The sequence below is a fragment of the Eptesicus fuscus genome, chromosome 9, assembly GCF_027574615.1.
Source record: "Eptesicus fuscus isolate TK198812 chromosome 9, DD_ASM_mEF_20220401, whole genome shotgun sequence".
Classification (NCBI taxonomy): domain Eukaryota; kingdom Metazoa; phylum Chordata; class Mammalia; order Chiroptera; family Vespertilionidae; genus Eptesicus; species Eptesicus fuscus.
In genome coordinates this window covers 26891584-26911518 of record NC_072481.1, presented here as the reverse complement: position 1 = coordinate 26911518, position 19935 = coordinate 26891584, and the positions used below count along the sequence as shown (strand labels likewise).

The 19935-nt window shown below is 47.0% G+C and overlaps 1 protein-coding gene and 1 non-coding gene across 2 annotated transcripts; one reads left to right on the top strand and one right to left on the bottom strand.

Annotated features, from left to right (window-relative positions):
- Positions 1 to 947: 947 nt before the first annotated feature.
- On the bottom strand, positions 948 to 1051 carry LOC129150399 (U6 spliceosomal RNA). Its single transcript, XR_008557149.1, has one exon. It is a non-coding gene; the product is annotated as a U6 spliceosomal RNA (small nuclear RNA).
- Positions 1052 to 5083: 4032 nt separating this feature from the next.
- AKR1A1 (aldo-keto reductase family 1 member A1) lies at positions 5084 to 17270 on the top strand. The gene is made up of 10 exons (XM_008151203.3): positions 5084 to 5450; positions 7781 to 7852; positions 10827 to 10916; positions 13529 to 13648; positions 13832 to 13983; positions 14877 to 15072; positions 15748 to 15947; positions 16205 to 16277; positions 16417 to 16503; positions 17126 to 17270. Exons 3-10 carry the CDS (start codon positions 10833 to 10835, stop codon positions 17189 to 17191), a joined length of 978 nt encoding a protein of 325 aa, XP_008149425.1. The 5' UTR covers positions 5084 to 5450; positions 7781 to 7852; positions 10827 to 10832; the 3' UTR covers positions 17192 to 17270.
- The last annotated feature ends 2665 nt before the right edge of the window (positions 17271 to 19935 follow it).

Below are 19935 nucleotides of genomic sequence, written 5' to 3'. Positions count from 1 at the left end.
GCCCTTGAAGGGAATCGAACCTGAGACCCTTCAGTCCACAGGCCGGCACTCTATCCGCTGAGCTAACTACCTATCAATGACTTTAAAAAGTATTTATTAGTCTGCTCTCCTATCTAAGGTCTGGAATGCACAAACTCTCAAGGATACTTACTGCTCCTGTAGTTATTTTCTCTTTCTACTGAATTTTCCATTTTTCTCACTATGCTGGATCAGCACATGATCCACTGTAATAGTGTATCTTTCAATTCACAGGGGAGAAAATCCCACCATTGACTTAATTATTCCTCCAACTACTGTCCATTTTGCTATAGCAGAATTCCTAAAAGGACTGCCTATATGCACTTTGTCTACTTCCTTACATCCAATTCTTTTCTCAAATTCACTCTAATAATTTTTTGTGCATACCATTTTACCGATGTCTCTATTGTCAAGATCATTAATGGCTGCCATTATGCCAAATCCATAGCAAGCCTCAGTCATCATCTTTTTTTTTTTTTTTAATATGTGTTTTTATTGATTTCAGAGAGAGGAAGGGAGAGGAAGAGAGAGAGAATCATTGATCGGGTTCCTCCTGCACACCCCACACTGAGGATCGAACCTGCAACCCGGGCATGTGCCCTGACCGGGAATCGAACCATGACCTCCTGGTTCATAGGTCGATGCTCAACCACTGAACCACACCAGCTGGGCTTCTTCTTCTTCTTCTTTTTTATTTATTTATTTTTTAAAAATACATTTTATTGATTTTTTTTTTTTTACAGAGAGGGAGGGAGAAGGATAGAGAGTTAGGAACATCGATCAGCTGCATCCTGCACACTCCCCACTGGAATGTGCCCACAACCAAGGTACATGCCCTTGACTGGAATCGAACCCGGGACCCTTGAGTCCCCAGGCCGATGCTCTATCCACTGAGCCAAACCGTCTAGGGCTTCTTCTTTTTTTTAAAATAAAATATGGAACCCTTCACAAATTTGCCTGTCATCCTTGCACTGGGGCCATGCTAATCTCTGTATTGTTCCAATTTTAGTATATGTGCTGCCGAAGCGAGCACTTCAATCATCATCTTAAATTACCTCTCAGCAGCATTTATCTTTGTTGCTCATTCTCTCCTTAAAATGCTTCCTAAATTTAGCCCTAGCTCCAGTAGGGGGCCTACCAGAGGAAGCCAATCAAAGATCCCCTCTCATCATTGATGTTTCTATCTCTCTCTCCCTCTCCCTTCCTCTCTGAAATCAATAAAAATATATATTTTTTAAAAAATGCTTCCTTTACCTGGCTTCTGGATTTGACACTCTCCTGAATTTTCTTTCATTTTATTGGTTGTTCCTTCTGTGGATCCTCTTCCTGAATTCTAAATGTTGCAGGGTGTTCCAGAGCAGAATCCTTGGCCCTCATTTCTCTAATGTCTCACTCCCTAGGTAAGCTCTTCCAGTTTCAGGACCTTAAACATTTATACAGCCCTGACTTCACACCACTGTGCTCCAGACTCATATATCTAACAGCCTACTTGGCTCTTTTCTTTTATGTCTTGTAGGCATTTTAAAAAAATATTTTTTTATTGATTTCAGAGAGGGAGAGGGAGAGAGAGACAGAGAGAGAGAAATATCAATTATGAGAATCATTGATTGGCTGCCTCCTGCACACCCTACCCTGGGGATCCAGCCCACAACCTGGGCATGTGACCTGACCAGGAATTGAACCGTGACCTCCTGGTTCACAGGTGTAGGCTCAACCACTGAGCCTGAAGCATGGTGGTCCCTCCTTTGGAAAACTGCTGTTTAAAACTGCTGTTTGAATTACTCTGTTATATTTAGATAGTCTCTTATTCTATAAAATATAACTTTGTTTTTAGCTTGAATAATCTACACTAATAAAAGAGAAAGATGCAAATTGATCATACCTCCGCGATGCCCACCAGCCAATCAAGAGTGAGTATGCAAATTAACACAACAAAGATGGTGGGTTAATTTGCATACACTGGCGCCACGCAGTCGGGGGTGGAGCGGTGCCAAGTGGACTGAGTCTGGGGACAGGTAGCCTCCCAGGACCATCACCAGACCCAGGAGGCAATGGCGGCCACGCAGCTTGACAACAGACAGCAAGGCCTGCTTGGCTATAGCCGTGGCAACCTGTGAGCAGGCAATTGTGGCCCACAAGCAGCACCCAGCAGGGCCTGCTTGCCCATCGCCATGGTGTGGAACAGACTGGCCCCACAGAGAGCAGAGAACCATGGGGAGCGTGCCTAAGCTGTCAGTAGAACATTCCCTGAAGGCTCCCAGATTGGAGAGGGTGCAGGTAGGTCTTAGAGATCCCCCACCCATGCACAAATTTTGTGTACCAGGTCTCTAGTCTACACTAATAAAATAGAAACATGCAAATTGACCGTACCTCTACCACAACCACTAGCCACGCCCACCAGCCAATCAGGAGCAAGTATGCAAATTAACCCAACAAATATGGCAGCGGCCACAGATCTGGAGCGAGCAGGAGGCTTGGGTTGCCCCTGGCGATGGAGGAAGCCAAGCTTCCCACCCGCCCTGGCTGGCACTGGCCTCTGCTCAAGGAGGGGCTGGGAGCCTGGGTTTCCAGGGGCAACCCAGGCTACCAGCCAGCCCTAACCTCCACTCAAGGCTACAAAGTTTCAATTATAGAAGATAAATAAATCCCAGATACTTGCTTCCAGCTGGCCCTGGCCTCCACTCAAGGAGGCACTGAAAAAAAAAAAAAAGAGACAAAAAAAAGGAGGGGCTGGGAGCCATCAGACCCTCACCCAGGTTGGCTGGCACCCCAGCAAGGACCCCCCACCCTGAAGGGACTGTGGCCAGCCTGCAAACAGCCATCAGCCCCTCACCCAGGCTGGCCAGGCACCCCAGTGGGGACCCTCACCCTGAAGGGGGTGTGGCCAGCCTGCAAACAGCCATCAGCCCCAGTGGGGACCCCCACCCTGAAGGGGGTGTGGCCAGCTTGAAAACAGCCCTTAGCCTCTCACCCAGGATGGCCACGCCCCCCCCAGCGGGGACCCTCACCCCATGGGGGCGTGGCTGGCTTGCAAACCACCACAGGCCCCTCGCCCAGGCTGCCCCACCCCCCAAGGAACCCCCACCCTGATCCGGGACACCCTTCAGGGCAAACCAGCCGGCCCCCACCCGTGCACCAGGCCTCTATCTATACTAATAAAAGTGTAATATGCTAATTAGACTGGGAGACCTTCCAGGAGACCTTCCGGACGTTCTTCTGGACAAAGCCATGGTGGCGGGGCTGAGGTAGAGGCGGTTAGAGGCCAAGAGGAGAGGGCAGTTGTGGGTGATCAGACTGGTGGGGGGTGGGACCATTGGGGATAAGCAGACCAGCAGGGGGACCAGTTGGGGGCAAGCAGGACGTCAGTGGGGGTTAGTTGGAGGTGATCAGGCAGCGCGGGAGGGGGGGCAGTTTGGAGTGAGCAGGCCAGCAAGGGGGCAGTTGGGGGTGAGCAGGCCAGTGGGGAGGGGATGTGGGGGCGAGCAGGCCAGCGGGGGGGGGGCAGTTGGGGGCGAGCACATTGGCATGGGGAGCAGTTGGGGAAGATCAGGCTTGGGAGGGTGCATTTGGGGGTGAGCAGGCCAGTGGCGGGGGGCAGTTGGGGGCGAACAGGCCGGCAGGGAGAGTGGTTAGGGGCAATCAGGCAGACAGGTGAGCGGTTAGGAGCCAGCAGTCTCGGATTGCGAGAGGGATGTCCGACTGCTGGTTTAGGCCCGATCCCTGTAAACCAGTAGTAGGACATCCTTCGAGGGGTCCCAGATTGGAGAGGGTGCAGGCCAGGCTGAGGGACCCTCCCCATCCCCGTGCACAAATTTCATGCACTGGGTCACTAGTAGAAAAGATAAACTTAACTGTCTGACCTTGCAAGCTAGCCATCTAAAGTGGCTGATACAGTGATACTGATAATAATTCCCAAATTCTGCTAAGTGTTTGTTCATCCAAGGTTATAGGTGTCTATATAGATATATGTACTCAAAGTTACAAGTTGTCTGTATAGATATGACAGGTGTTTGTTAGACATGATATATATATTCAAGATTACAAGCTGTTTTACACAAAGAACTGGAAGGATATAAAAAGGAAATACTCCCTCCTGTGTTTGTTCAGAATTTGACAGAGGTAATCTGCTCTGAACCCGTGCACAATAAAGATGACTCCTAACTAATTGGCTGATTAAGGTGTCTTGTCCAGCTCACTGATTTGCGATACAACAAGCCATGCCAGCTGGGTTATGTCTTCTCTTTTGATTATATTGTATAAAACAAGGTACAAAACTGCTATTCGCTTGAGTTTTATCTCAATGTGATGTTTCCCACAGGTTGGCTCATATAACTCACAAAAAAATCTTCACAGGTTTGAAAGTTTCTTACATTGACACATATAAATGCAAGACACCTCTCAGCCTAAAAAGCAGGCTCTATTTCAAATTTAAAATCTGTAACTTAACAGCTGTGTGACTTTGGGCAAGCTATTTTACCTTGCTGAATCTGTCCAATCTGTAAAATAGACAGCGAATACTTCTCACAGGCTTTAAGTATTCTGGTAATATCAGTTATCCTCACCTGGATGATAATTACATTCCCCAAAAAATTAAGAGCTGCAAATTTAAGATTTGTACTTTTTTTTTTTTGTACGTATGCTATATACTATATACTTCAATAAAGACTTACAAGAAGTAAAATTAAGAACATTCGCCATCCAGGGTTGTTATAAAGATTCGATAAAATCACGCTTATAAAGTCTAGCACAGTGCCTGGCACATAAATGCGTGGTTAGGGTCCACAGGCCAGCAGGAACCACGGACTCTCCAGCTCTTGGAGTCTGTTTACCTGGCCAAACACCGGGCTCAGCTTAGTATATTCTGGGAACCCGGCCAACCTGCCGGTAAGCGAGAATGGAGCGAGTTAGATGAATGAATCAGGAAGGTGACCTGACACCAGAAGAAAGTGGCACTGGGGACCCTCCTTCCTCTGGCAGGAGCTCGAGCGGCGTAGAGCGCGGCGCGCGGTGCAGCGTGGGCCCGCAGAGGCGCGGCCTGGCCCCGCCCCAGGCCTCCCACGTGACCGCAGCGCAGGTTTCCCTCTGCCCGCGCCTTCTCCAAACCCGCGTGGCCAATTGTATCTAAGCTTCGGCCAGTCCGGCCATCCGCGCCCCGAGGAGGAGATGGTGCGGCCGCCCAGCTCTCCACCCCCAAGTCCCTCCGCGGGGGGCTGGGGCGGGGTGCACCACTGTTAGAGAGGCCGAGTGCCCAGCCCTCGCCCCTCTTCTGGGAGGAGTTCGGTCGGACTAGGACCGGGTTCCTGCCTTCACGGTCAGGCGGACTTCCCGTGCAGCCCTCCCATCCCGGAAGCCGAGGCTCCTTGGATCACGAGCTGGGCTCAGGCCTGAGCCGCGGTTTTACCACCTTCTTCGCGCTCAGCGCTGGTGCGAGGGTGAGTTTCTCCTGCTGAGGCCCCATCTTTTCTTACAGAGGAGTTGGCCTTGATCCTTCGCTACAGAGGTGTCCGCCCCGGGGCAGAGTGGAGAGCGCAGGTTCTGGAGGGGGCCAGCCTTGGTTTCAGATGTGAACTCGTCCTCTTATTCGCTCTGTTTCTCTGGACCTCAATTTCCACAGCGGTAAAATGAGTTCCTACATCAGAACGGTAGGGAGAATTAAATGAGATAAAGCTTTTAAAGAGTTCGGCACATATTAGATGCTCAGTAAGTTTTAGTTGCCATCTTCCATTTTGTTTGCTTACTAACGCGATTTTTTTTTCCCCAGGAGATCTGGTCTTTCTATGGAATTGTAGACATGCTTCTCAAAAGTAGCAGGAGGGGTGACAGTTTGCTTGCTTGGGCACCTGCCTTGAGTTTGGGAAAGTCAGGGCGTGCTTTTTGGTGGCCTCGGAGCTCTGTTACAGTGAGACTCTGTAGAATGGGGCTGTTATTAACTCTTCCCTTCAGTTTGACCGTAAGCAGGGCTGCAGGACCTCCTACCTTAGCAGAGTCTTTATGGTTCTGATCAGGCGCCTGTTATTTTCCCCAAGGTCTCAGGTTTTTTTTATTTTTATTTGTACAGGAGTAATCTCGATAGCATTCTCTCTGGAGCCATTGGGATTTTATTGGGAGGTGAGGGGCAGAGATAGTAAAGTTCTTTGATATTTTCCAGAGGTGATTCTTTCCAGGTTACCCAAGAAGGGAAAGGAAGAAGGCAGTGACTTTCTCAAATACCCAGCTGTCAAGATCTCTCCCCTTTGCCTCTGTGTGTATGTGTTGTGTGTGTGTGTGTGTGTGTGTGTGTGTGTGTATATGTATGTTTGGGGCGGGCAGTCTAGGAGTGAGGGGTTCAGACAGATGACAGGCTCTGACCTCAAGGAGTACCCAGGTTTGTGGGAAGAAACTTTATATAAACAGACAACTGCAGCTGTGTGCACTAGCTGTCAGTACATGGAGGAGCCAGAAGTTTAAAGTGCTAGCTGAAGGATGAGCAGCAATTAGCCAGGTAAGATTGGGACTTGGGGAAGGAAAGTGTGCAGAGGCCTGGAATCAAGTAACTGGTGGCTCACTCTGCAAACTCAGAAACATGGAGTCCGAAATGAGGAGGAAAAATGAGGACTGTAGGAGCCAGGTTACGAAGGGTATACTAAGGAGTCTGGACTTTGTCCTGGGTAGGAGAGAGCTGCTGGAAGAGTTTGAACCTGGGAGTCACATGGTCAGATGAAGTGAGTGGATTGTGGGGAGAGGGACCACACTGGAAGCAGAGAGATCCCTGGTTCAGGTAAGGGTGGTCAGAACTAGAGCAGTGGCAGCAGAGGTAACTATGGATAGACTGGAGAAATATTTAGGAAATGTATTTTTTTTAAGTTTTGTGGGGTTTTTTTTTCACATCAAGAAGTATGTGAAGTGTTGTTGTAGTTTTAGGTTTTACATTACAGTTTAGAGCAAATAATATCTTTCTTTATATATACAAGTACTAACAGGTTTTTTTTAACCCAGCCTAATAGACCAAATCTTGATCACCGTTACATATATATGCTGGCTTATTAGAAGTACAGGAGAAGATCTACTCTCTTCCCCGTCACCTATCGAAATCATAATCTGATAATACTAAAAAATACTTCAAATGAACTGAAATGCTTTATTTAGATGGCTTTTTAAAGACCCAGTGAATTAAATGAGATAAAGCTTTTAAAGAGTTTGGTATACATATTAGATGCTCAGTAAGTTTTAGTTGCCATCTTCCATTTTGTTTGCTGACTAACGATTTTTTTTCCAGGAGATCTGGCCTTTCTATGAAACTGTAGACGTGCTCCTCAAAAGTAGCATGTTGTCTGGTTTGTTTTCTCACTAGGGCCCTGAGTCCCTGTTGAGAAAAAAATATACAGAAAGATCATGGGTAAGGCACTGTGTAAAGTGCTTTAGATATAGTATCTCTCCACAAGATGGGGCTGAGATTCAAACCCAGGTCTGTGGAACCCCAGACCTTGAATTGTTTCCTCTGTGCTCTGCTGCTGGATTTGACAAGTACAGTTTGGACATGTTGAGTCTCAGATACCTGTAGGACACTCCTGTGGAGATGAACAGGGGGAGTTGAATATACAGAACTGGGGTGGGAAGAATGAGTACTTAAGTTGATAGCTGAAGACATGAGCTCTACTAGGGAGTGAGAAGAGGATTGGGGACAGAATCTCAAGGGACACCAACATTTATGGGAGGCTGAGGAAAGGCCCATAAATGGAACACTCATCCAAATGCTGCTTCCTCTTTTTCCTGTGTTTTCTAGTTCCCCACATCCAGCCAGCAGCTGTAAAGCCCTCCTTTGAGAAGGGAAGACTGAACCCCAGTGTGAAAGAACGTAAGTTCCAATAAAACCTGACTCCCAATGCTACCCTCTTCCACATCTCCTCATGCATACACAGCTTCTCTTTCTTTTATATTTAGAACCTCTCCCAATATAACATGAGGGTTTCTGAGTGCTGCCGAGGTTCAGTGAGGCAATTCCTGACAAGCTCAGAACCTATTAATGCAGGGCTAGGCTGGAAAGCTGTTGCCTCAGGCAGAAGATGAGGAAGTCAAGAACTGGAAGAGGATGACTTCCTGTCCTAGAGAAAAACATCTGTCTTCTGCTGGGGCCCCTGCATTTACTTCTTTGTAGCTCTTGTTCTTTGCAGATCTTTGTTAGGTCTTCCTACCTCCATGATCTCCCCCCACTACACTCCCAAGCCTCAGACCTTTTGGTTTTCAGTTTCACCAACAAAAGAAAGGGAGAAACAAGCATCAAGTTTCTTCTTCCTTTTACCCTTAAGCCTGGTTTTTGTTCAAGCTCTCAGCCCAGTTGTAATTTCAGAGCCCTCCCCTGTGTGCTGGGAAATCTTAGAGAGGCCAACAGGTCACTTGTTTGGGGATCAAGCCCAGGAAATCAGCCACAGACTCTGATGTTAAATGGAAAGCTAGTTCCTCCTGTGAACTCCAGACATACTTGCCTGATCCCTGGAAAGTTGGGTAACAGAGAATTGCTCTCAGCAATCTTTGGTTTGCTTCCCAGATTGACCATTTTTGTTTTAGCAGAAAGAAGTGGTCTCCATAACTGGTTGTGCTAGACGGACTGTAAAATTCTTCCTGAGTCAGAAGTATTAGGAAAGACAATTTTGGTGTGTAGGTTGTACACACAACTTCCCTTATTATCTGCTTTACCATAATCTTTTAAAAAAAAAATGTTTTTATTGCCCTTGCTGGTTTGGCTCAGTGGATAGAGCGTCAGCCTGTGGACTGAAGGGTCCCAGGTTTGATTCCCGTCAAGGGCACATGCCTGGGGTTGTGGGCTCAATCCCCAGTAGGGGGTGTGCAAGAGGCAGCCAATCAATGATTCTCTCTCATCATTGATGTTTCTGTCTCTCTCTCCTCTCCCTTCCTCTCTGAAATCAATAAAAATATAGTTTAAAATGACCACTTAAATTGACACATTTCAATTTAAAATATTGTAAACAAGAATCTTAAAAGTTAACTGATATAAGCTTATACAAAGAAGAAATTTTACACTCATAGAGAAGTGCCTATATTTTAATTGTTTTGCTTGCTTTTTAAAAAAATTTTATTGATTTCAGAGAGGAAGGGAGAAAGAGAGAGAGAGAGAAACATCAATGATGAGAGAGAATCATTGATTTGCTGCCTCCTGCACGCTCCCTACAAGCCTGCAACTGGGCATGTGCCCTGACCAAGAATTGAACTAGTGACCTCTTGGTTCATGGGTCTACACTTAACCTCCAAGCCACACCAGCTGGGCAACGATAATATTCTTGATGTCCTTTCAGAACTTGGAAACAAAGGTTATATTTAAAAGGTATTGCTGACAATGAAATCAATCCTGAGAGAGTGATACTTACAGTACTGATGAGATCAAGTGAAAAGCTTTCTACTTTACTTACTTTGGGGGTGAGCATTCTTTCTCCTTTCCCTTTCACTTGGATAACTCCTGTGCATTAAGACTTGACTGAGCACCTCCAAGAAGCCATCCTAGCCAGCGCACTCTTTTTTTTATAGCACTTGTGCAGATTTTGATCATATTCCTTATATATTGCACCCATATCAACTGCCCTCCCCTCTCCTCCACCAGACCATTAGCTCCAAGAGGGCAGGGACTCTATTTGAATATCTGAGTCTAGCACAAGGCCTGGATATTCATCATTTGCTGACTGAATGAGTATTCATTCTAGAGCCATTTGGAAACTTCTAATTTTCATAGCTCTTCAAAGGGGTTGCTCCAATCACCCACCTACTTTTGTTCAGTTGGAAATTTTAAAAAATATATATTTTATTAGCTTTTTACAGAGAAGAAGGGAGAGGGATAGAGAGGTAGAAACATCGATCAGCCGCCCTCTGCACACCTCTCACTGGGGATGTGCCTGCAACCAAAGCACATGCCCAAGATCGGAATAAAATCCGGGACCCTTCAGTCCGCAGGCCGATGCTCTATCCACTGAGCTAAACGGGTTAGGGCTGGAAATTTTCTTGCATCTGAAATTTTTTGCTGTCTGCTGCACTGAAATCCTGTGTCTAATTCACCTTACTGGAAAGACTTCCCCTTGACTCCAGGGAAAATCCAACTCATTCTTAAAAGCCAATGTCAATATTCTCTGGTTCTTGCTCTACAGAAGTTACTTGCTTTCTGTAGCACATTGTACACACATTGTCTACTGTCAACACATATATTTTATAGTCTGTGTTTACCTGCCCTTTTCCATTAGTTCTTGAATCCTTGGCTCTGCCAACTTAGCTGTTGATTTGGGGCAAATAACTTGATCTCTCTATGCCTGTTTTTTCATCTACAAAATATTATACTTCCCTTGTAAGAGCCCACTCAGGCCTAGCAGCATGGTGTATCAGACCTCTGTGAGAGGAACTCAGAGAGTCTCTGTAGTTCTGACAAATTCCTGGGAATGTTCATTTCATCCTCAGAGAAGTAACCCTTTTCTGAGCCTATTCTGTCACCCTTTCTCACATTGACTCATAATGGCCTTTGCCTGTCTTACTGGCTTGAGACCTTATGTAGTCAAGGCTAGGCACTTCTGGGAAGCCACCCTGCCTTTGTTTTTAGGTATTGGAGCTCTTTTACACAGACCTTTAGCCGGTGAAAGGAAGAGCAGCCAGGCTGGTGGTCTGGTTAATGTTTGTCCAGGAGCTACTGACTTTGGTTGCTTCTGGGCATATACACACAACCACAAGTTTGTTCTCATCACCTCTGTGCCTCCTTTGTCACCCATGATTGACAGGAGTCTTGAAGCCCAAGCAGCACTGATCCCCACATCATTCTTTTCCCATTTCTGTTTCAGGAGGCAATGGCAGCTTCCTGTCTCCTCCTGCACACTGGGCAGAAGATGCCCCTGATTGGACTGGGCACCTGGAAGAGCAATCCTGGCCAGGTGAGGGATGGGGAAAGAGGAGGAGGGCTTCTTGTACCACTGCTAGGGAAAAGGCAGTATTTGGGAGAGAGTCCCTGCATTTTCCCTAGCAGCCCCATCCCTGTACTCCACTTAAGGTGGGATGAGCCTGGAGGGCAGTGGGAAAAACAAGGGAAGAAGGGCCTGGTAACATGTCCTTAGCCAGCTGACTCAGAGGAGGGGCTGAGAGGGTCAGCAGGGCAAGGTCATAGGAAAGAACCCTTTCCCTAACTGGATCGACACTGAATCCTTTGGCAGATGTGGGACCCCTCTGTATCTGGCCCATTGCTGACCCCTAATATGTCATCACCCTGTGCTGTGATCTGATCATCACTGGGTTCATTGAAGGCTGGGCCTCTCTCATTCCAGAGGTAGTCACACAGAAGGTATCAGTCAGGGTTTGAAGAATAACTAGGTCAAGACTAAGGGTTAACAAACTTTTTTTGTTAATCCTCAACTGAGGAGATATATATATATATATATATATATATATATATATATTTAAAATACATTTTTATTGATTTCAGAGAGGGAGAGAGAGCTAGAAACATCAATGATGAGAGAGAATCACCAATCAGTTGCCTCCTGCATGCCCATACACTGAGGATTGAGCCCACAACCTAGGCATGTGCTCTTGGCTGGAATCGAACCTGGGACCTTTCAGTCTGCAGGCTGACACTCTGTCAACTGAAACAAACCTGCTAAGGCCCAAGGATGTTTTTCCAGTGATTTTCAGAGAGAAGGTGGAAGGGAGGGGAAGAGATAGAGAAAAACATCAATGTGAGAGAGACACATCAATTGGTTTCCTCCTACATGCAACCCAACCAAGGCTGGGAAGCCAAACTGGCTAGGGTGCAAACTTTTTCTTTAAAAAAAAATATATAGCCCTAGCTGGTTAGGCTCAGTGGATAGAGCGTTGGCCTATGGACTGAAGGGTCCCAGGTTCTATTCCGGCCAAGGACACATGCCTAGGTTGCGGGCTTGATCCCCCAGTAGGGGGAGTGCAGGAGGCAGCCAATCAATGACTCTCATCATTGATGTTTCTATCACTCTCTCCCTCTCCCTTCCTCTCTAAAATCAATAAAATATATTTAAATATATTTATATATATATATATATTTTTTAATTGATTTCAGAGAGTCAGGGAGAGGGAGAGACGGAGAGAGAGATACAAACATCAATGTATCACCAATCGGCTGGGTGCCCCACACTGGGGACTGAGCCTGCAACCTGGGCATGTGCCCTGACCGGGAATTGAACCATGACCTCCTGCTTCATAGGTTTATGCTCAAACACTGAGTCTCACTGGCCAGGGCAAACTTTTTTTTGATGAACCAGATGGTTAACAATTTAGATTTTGCTGGACAGATTGCAAAATGGAGGTGATTATGTACTTATGTAGCCATTTAAAAATATAAAAAAAGTTCATAGCTCAGGGCTGACAAAAAACAAAAGGCAGCTATGAGCTGGAGTTTATTGACCCCTGATGTAAACCCTTCCAGCCTGGGGGGCCTGGGAATGGAGACCCGCTTTCCTAGGATCGATAGCTAGAAATGCAGCATCCACCTAGTGTTGGGCATCTCCCCAGCGCTATGCCATTGTTCCTTGGGCATCTGAGTCAGAGTTTGGAGAAGTTTGGGGATTATGTTTGGGAGGGGCTCAGGCATCGAGAACAGCCTCTTCTCTCTGGGATTTTGGCTAGTGTTTGTGGTGTGGTTGGATGACTGCCTTTTTCCCCTTTGATTTCCTTCCTATAGCTGCCTAGGACTGTGGAGCTGGGATCTTTGTGCTCCAGGCAGGCACTGACATGGCAGGACAAGTCCAGCAGCTAGATGAAGGCAAGGGGTGGAGGTCAGAGACAGGGCCAACAAGGAGGCAGGCAGAATGAAGCAGCAAGGGTAGTAGGGACAGGGGTTGGGAAATATGTCTGGGTAGTAAGAGCTGCACCTAGATGGGGCTCTTGAATGCCAAGGGCCTGGCGTCTGGTTCTGCCTCTGATGCCATGTTTATAGTCAAGTTTTTAGCAAATTAACTGGACCTGGCCTCCTACTTGATACCTGCTTTTTTGTCTTCTGGAAGGAGGCTCTGGGCTTAGCTTCCATCTCACATCTCTATTTCCTTAATTTTCTCCCCCCTCACTTCTTTTGCTTGCCTGATCCCCCAGAGCGTGCTTGGTTATATGGCTCCCTGAGGGTCTCTCTCACAATGGCCTTGGCCTAGGCATATTTACCTGTGTATCATGTTTCCCTAACCAGCTCCTCAGGTAGGGAACCTGGCTCCGTGACCTATACTTCTGCCCTCGGTCAATGTATTCGTCTTCTGAGCATGTAGCTGGGAACACGTTAGTTTTTTGCTGGGCACTGCTGAGATTGTTGGGTAGGAAGGAGCCTTGGCGGTTAATGGGATGGGGACAAAGGGTTTGAGGCTTCTGGTCCCTTCCCCTAGACTAGAATCATTTTCCATCATCTCTCCCCCACTGCATGGATGACTGCAGTGGTATGTTCCTGCCCCCTCCCGCCACCAGTGACCCTCCAAAGGGCAGCTTCTGGCCCAGACCAACAGAGCTGAATCCCTCTGCTTCTCTCACCTGGCAGGTAAAAGCAGCTGTTAAGCATGCCCTGAGTGTAGGCTACCGCCACATTGATTGTGCTGCTATCTACGGCAATGAGACTGAAATTGGGGAGGCCTTGAAGGAGACTGTGGGGCCCGGCAAGGTGAGGACTGGGGCTACCGAGGGATGGGATGAGAGATCTAAGAGGCGAGGGGTAGGGGGGGATTGGGGCCTGGCTGGAGGGGTCTGGCATCAGCTCCTTTCTAATTCCTCTCCCAGAGGTGAGGATGGATAAGACTGGGTGCCCATTGGCTCTTCTCATTATGGGCCCTGCCCCCTGCACCAGGCGCTGTCTCGGGAGGAGCTATTTGTGACTTCCAAGCTGTGGAACACTAAGCACCACCCCGAGGATGTGGAGCCTGCCCTCCGGAAGACACTGGCCGACCTCCAGCTGGAGTATTTGGACCTGTACCTGATACACTGGCCTTATGCCTTTGAGTGAGCTTTGCCAGTGTTTTTATCCAGGGAATTAGAGGTTGGGGGAGCCAGTCATGTTAGTAACTTACCGTAAGTCACAGTAGCGGAGCAGGATAGGAACACTATCTGTGTGGCAAGCTGAGGAACTTGGCATGGGAACTCAGCCCTTTCTGCTACAGCATCCAGGAATTTAGCTACAGAAAAAGGAGTGCAGCTGAAACCGGTTTGGCTTAGTGGATAGAGCGTCGGCCTGCAGACTCAAGGGTCCCAGGTTCGATTCTGGTCAAGGGCACGTACCTTGGTTGCGGGCACATCTCCAGTGGGGGGGGGGGGGGGTGCAGGAGGCAGCTGATTGATGTTTCTCTCTCATCGATGTTTCTAGCTCTCTATCTCCCTTCCTCTCTGTGAAGAATCAATAAAATATATTTAAAATAAAAAAAAAGAAAAAGGAGTGCAGCTTCACATGGGTTCTATCTTAGGGTATGCATGAGTGGTTCTACTGCTCCTGTATTCATTCAGGTAAGCTACTAGCTTCTGCTGAACTAGGCCCAGGTTGAAATAAATAATAAGTTCTAGCCGAGGGTGTGAGAGGAGCCTACCATCTGCCCTGTGCCCTGTGCCAGAAGAAGGCTGCAAGAGCATGTAAACTCTCTGAGGAGGAAGGCAATAAGGAAGCCTTCCCAGAGAAGAGGAGATATAATCTGCCCCTGGGAAGAAGAAGAGGGCAAATGGCCATTCCATATAGAGTAAACACCTGGGTCATGATCTGGAAGGGTGTAAAGCCATGCTTGTTTCTCAATCTTGGACCTTTCCCCTCTCTGGGCTTGGAGTATGGGACATAGAGTGGCTGGGTGGGCAGGTAAGGCAGAAGCCTGGCATTTGTGCCCACTCTTGAGAGGCTGTCTTTCACTCAGGCGGGGAGATGACCCTTTTCCTAAGAATGCTGATGGGACTGTCCGCTATGACTTCATTGACTACAAGGAGACCTGGAAGGCTCTGGAGGCACTGGTGGCTAAGGGGCTGGTGCGGGCACTGGGCCTGTCCAACTTCAGCAGTCGGCAGATTGATGATCTTCTCAGTGTGGCCTCTGTGCGCCCAGCTGTCCTGCAGGTGAGCACAGCATAGCAGGTCAGTTGTTTGGGGGTGAGGTATATGTGCAAGAGCATGAGTGAGCAGGTGATGGGTCTACTTCATGGAAATGGCTAGCAAGTTGTCAGAAATGTTGGTGTAGAATTCCTCTACATAAAGAAGGACATTGAAGTGTGGGACAAGAATGAAACGGACAGTGGGAAACAGTGATAAGAGGATTGAAGGGCCCAGTGTGCGTGGCTCGGTGGTTGAGCGTTGACCTATGAACCAGGAGGTCACGGTTCACTTCCCGGCCAGGGCACATGCCCGGGTTGTGGGCTCCATCCCCAGTGTGGGGCGTGCAGGAGGCAGCCGGTCCATGACTCTCTCTTATCATGGATGTTTCTCTCTCTCTCTCTCTCTCTCTCTCTCTCTCTCTCTCTCTCTCTCTCCCTCTCCCTCTCCCTCTCCCTCTCCCTCTCCCTCTCCCTCTCCCTCTCCCTTCCCTCTCTCTCTCTCTCTCCCTCTCCCTCTCCCTGTCCCTCTCCCTCTCCCTCTCCCTCTCCCTCTCTGAAATCAATAAAAAAATAAGTATTTAAAAAAAAAAAAGTACTGAAGGGAAGTAGGGGAGGGTCAGCAGTGCAGGTTGGTCCGGATGGCACAGCTAGGCAAGCTGGATGTCGCCACCCCATAGTGATGGGTTATTTCTTGGCTCAGGTGGAATGCCACCCATATTTGGCTCAGCACGAGCTGATTGCTCACTGCCAAGCACGCGGCCTGGAGGTGACTGCTTACAGCCCTCTGGGCTCCTCTGATCGTGCTTGGCGTGATCCTAAAGAGCCTGTCCTGCTTGAGGAGCCAGTGGTCCTGGCACTGGCTGAAAAGTATGGCCGGTCTCCAGCCCAGATCTTGCTCAGGTGAGGGCAATCTTGGGGAAAGAAGGTCAGGTCAGAGAAAGGGTTCTTGGGTTGGGAGGTAAGGGTTTAGGGGTTCCTTATCCAAGTGCCTGGATGAGGCTAAGACTCTTGCCATGTGATCTGGGAGAGGCCACTCTGAATCATGTTCCCCAATCCAGGGGGGGCTCAGGAGCTTAAAGAAAAGGCTGCATGGAAGACAAAACAATGCTTATGAGTACTGACTCCTCTTTCTCATCTACCTTAACCCCCCACCGCAGGTGGCAGGTCCAACGAAAAGTGATCTCCATCCCTAAGAGTATCACGCCTTCCCGTATCCTTGAGAACATCCAGGTACTTGGTGATGGGTCCTGTCTTTAGGCCATTGGGACACAATCTGGCCCCAACTCTGCCAGGCTAAGAAGGCAGTGATTTGGAACCCCGATTTTCACTCACAAAGCTGGCTTTCCTGACCTCTACTACCTATCCCCAGGTTTTTGACTTCACCTTTAGTCCAGAAGAGATGAAGCAGCTGGATTCCCTGAATAAAAATTGGCGATACATCGTGCCCATGCTTACAGTGAGTATGTTTCACACCCCCAGAGTCGGCGAATGTTAGATTTGGAGCAGGATTCTGACCCAAGCCTGGCCTCAATATTGCTGATCAGAGAGAGGAAGAATGGTGTAGTTGGTAGGATTACTGCCCTGGACACAGTGGGGTCTTTTTATTCAGCTTGGGAGGAAATAGTGGCTCAGGGATAAGAAGTATAACAAGTGAGTCCCAGTCTTGCTTTTCTATATCTTGTAAGCTAGATGTTATTTAACTTCTCCAAGCCTAAGCTTCCTATTTTTAAAATTTTTAAAATAGTTCCTGACACATAGAAAAATCTTAGTAAATGATATAAATGAGGGGAGCCTAGAAGGCATTCTCGGCCTTCTTAGAGGGGTTGAAATTGGGTTGCAGCCTATTGCACATAAGGAAATAAATAGTTCCTTCCCAGCTGAGACTGCAAACTTTATGTACCAGGCTATGGGTTTAGTGGGAATGCTGTTGACACTGGCATTCTATGAGGCTGGGGCCTTGTTATTGCCATTTGGCATCATGCCGTACACAAGTGAGGTTCAGGAAGTTTTGGGAAAAGATGCCCTGCATCTTTGAAATATTAACTCCTAATAGGGTCATATGTCTGTCTCTTTTCCAGGTGGATGGGAAGAGGGTCCCAAGAGACGCAGGACACCCTCTGTACCCCTTTAATGACCCGTACTGAAACCACAGCTTCCTTTCTATCTCTCCAGCTGTGAGGTACTGCCACCCCCAGAAAGATTTAATAAAACCATTGAAACATCTACACTGCTTATTGTGTTGTTTGGCTGGTAGGACCCGGGATGGAACCGTTTCCTTTGAGGATACTGGGTACTACCTGCCCGGAGCCCAAACTCCCTTATTCTTCATTCTGGAGGAATCAAAATGGAGCTGAATTCAGTTTGTGCTTTTCTGAACTGGTCCGCCATCTACAGGCAGCTCTGGGCACTGCATGCTGCCACCCCATGGCCCCCAGCTTTCTTACTGAGAATCCATAAAATTGGTCACCTCAGTATTGGTAACAAGGCACTGAGAGTTCTGTGCATTGTTGAGCCTGAGTCTTGAGTTCCCACCCCATTCCTTACCTTGGTCAGTGCCCAGGCTTAGGAATATGAAGAGCCAACTTAATAGCTTGCAAAATCATGGAAAGGGGACACGGGCTTTTTCTGTCACACAGGACAATCTGTGTGCATAGCTATCAAAGGGGGCAGAGTCAGCCCCAAAGCTTGTCACTCTGCACCTAAGGTCCTATTTTATATACTTAATAGTCCCATTAAAGGGCACTGAAATTTTTCAGAGGCTTTTGTGAAAATCCCTGTAGCCCTAGCTGGTTTGGCTCAGTGCATAGAGCCTCGGCCTGTGGACTGAAGGGTCCCGGGTTCAATTCCAGTCAAGGGCATGTATCTTAGTTGCAGACTTGATCCGCAGTTGGGGGCATGCAGGAGGCAGCTGATTGATGTTTCTCTCTCATCAATGTTTTTATCTCTATCCCTCTCCCTTCCTCTCTCTAAAATAAATAAAAATATATTTAAAGTCCTAGCTGGTTTTGCTCAGTGGATAGAGCATTGGCCTGTGGACTGAAGAGTCCCAGGTTCGATTCCAGTCAAAGGCACATGCCTGGTTTGTGCACTTGATCCCCAGTAGAGGCTGTGCAGGAGGCAGCTGATCATTGATTCTCATCATTGATGTTTATCTCTCTCCCTCTCCCTTCCTCTCTGAAATAAAAATATATATATTAAAAAAAGAAAAAGAAAAGAAAATCTCTACAAACTCCAGTCACACAAAACTCATTTTGGTTTTCCAGTCAAAACACTGCTCTTCACTGAATAAATAATTATTGAGTACTTATGTGGTTTAGGCACAATGCTAGACCCTGGGGATATAGATATAACCAAGACACATAGGTCCCTGTAGTCTACTTCAGAAAAGACTTTAAAGTAATTGCATAATTAGTTTAATTACAGTTGGAAGAAGTGCTGCACAAAAATACAGTGAGAAGCCTGTTTTTATCTACTGAGATCTGAAGGATGAATAGGGATTAATTAGTTAAATGAGGTGAGAGTAGGAATAGTGTTCTGTGCAAATTGGGTAGCTTGAGGGAAAGGCCTTGAAACTGGAAGAAGTGGGAAAACTTAAGGCTTGTGTGAAAGAAACTGAAGGTGAACAAAGGTAGAATGACAAAGTAATGCTAGAATTAGGCAGAGGCTGGTGACTGAGGGCCTAGGAGAGTGGGTTAAGATGTGTTTGGGTGTTTTTAATCCTGAATGCTGCGGGAAGCCAGCCATGGAAGAGTTTTGAGGGAATAACATGGCGTGCTTTATGTCATAGAAACAACCCTGGTGCAGTGGATAAGGAAATGGAGGGAGGCGTGTTGGAAGTTAGTCTTTTGTCTCTGGCCCTTTCTACCTAGAATATTGTACTCCTTGGCCCATTCTACTGAGGGGTGCAGGGGGCAGCTGATTGATGTTTCTCTCTCATGGATGCTTCTAACTAACTCTCTCTTCCTCTCTGTATAAAGTCAATAAAATATGTGGGTTTTTTTAAAAAAAGAATATGGTTGTGGACAAAAAGGGGCCACATGCTAACCTGATGAGGTAAGGCCTGCATGGTGGCCTCAGAAACTCAGAGACCTAAAGTAACCATAAAAGATGGTCTGAAATTAAACTTTTTAACTAAAAGCAGTTTATGGAAGGTAGTTATGTCCTAGGCTAGAATCTTCCCTGAAAAAAAGTCAGTCTTTTCCTTAACCTGTCTATTGTCCTGTGGAATGTCAGTGTTACTCCCCTTTTTCTAGACCCCTCAGGGCACAACCAGTGCACCCAGGGCAGAGACCATAAATCCTTCTCATTGTTATTGTTACCATGTTAATTGTTGACTGTTAGCTACCCTGTACCCACCTATGTGAAAGATGTATGTGTCTATCATTTTACTTTTCATCCAATCCCAGAGGTTTCCCTGCTTTGCTTTCTCCTACCTCCCAAATCTACCACCAATGTATTTAATGTAATCCAATTATGTATTCTCGTTTAATTGTAATGTCTAAAATAAGGTGCAAACCTGTGATTCTCTGGAGTGTTATCTCAATGCCTTGAGATTTTGCTTCCTGGCAATTTTTAACAGTTTGGTCAAATAAACTCACAAGAATTCTCTACAGGTTTGAATGACTCGGTTAAGGAAGAGAGTAGTATGAGATGAATTTGGAGAGGTGAATGGAGCCAGATCATGTAGGACCTGTAGGCAATGATAAGGAAAGTGACATTCAGTAATTTGATCTACATTTAAAAAACACTTTTCTGGAGAGGGTTAAGCAGAGACCAAAGGCTATAGTAGTACGGGCAAGGTAATGGTGGCTAACCTTGGATCAGAGTGGTGGTAGTAAAGACTTAGAGAAGTGAATAGATTTAAAAACAATTTTAAAATATTTTTAAT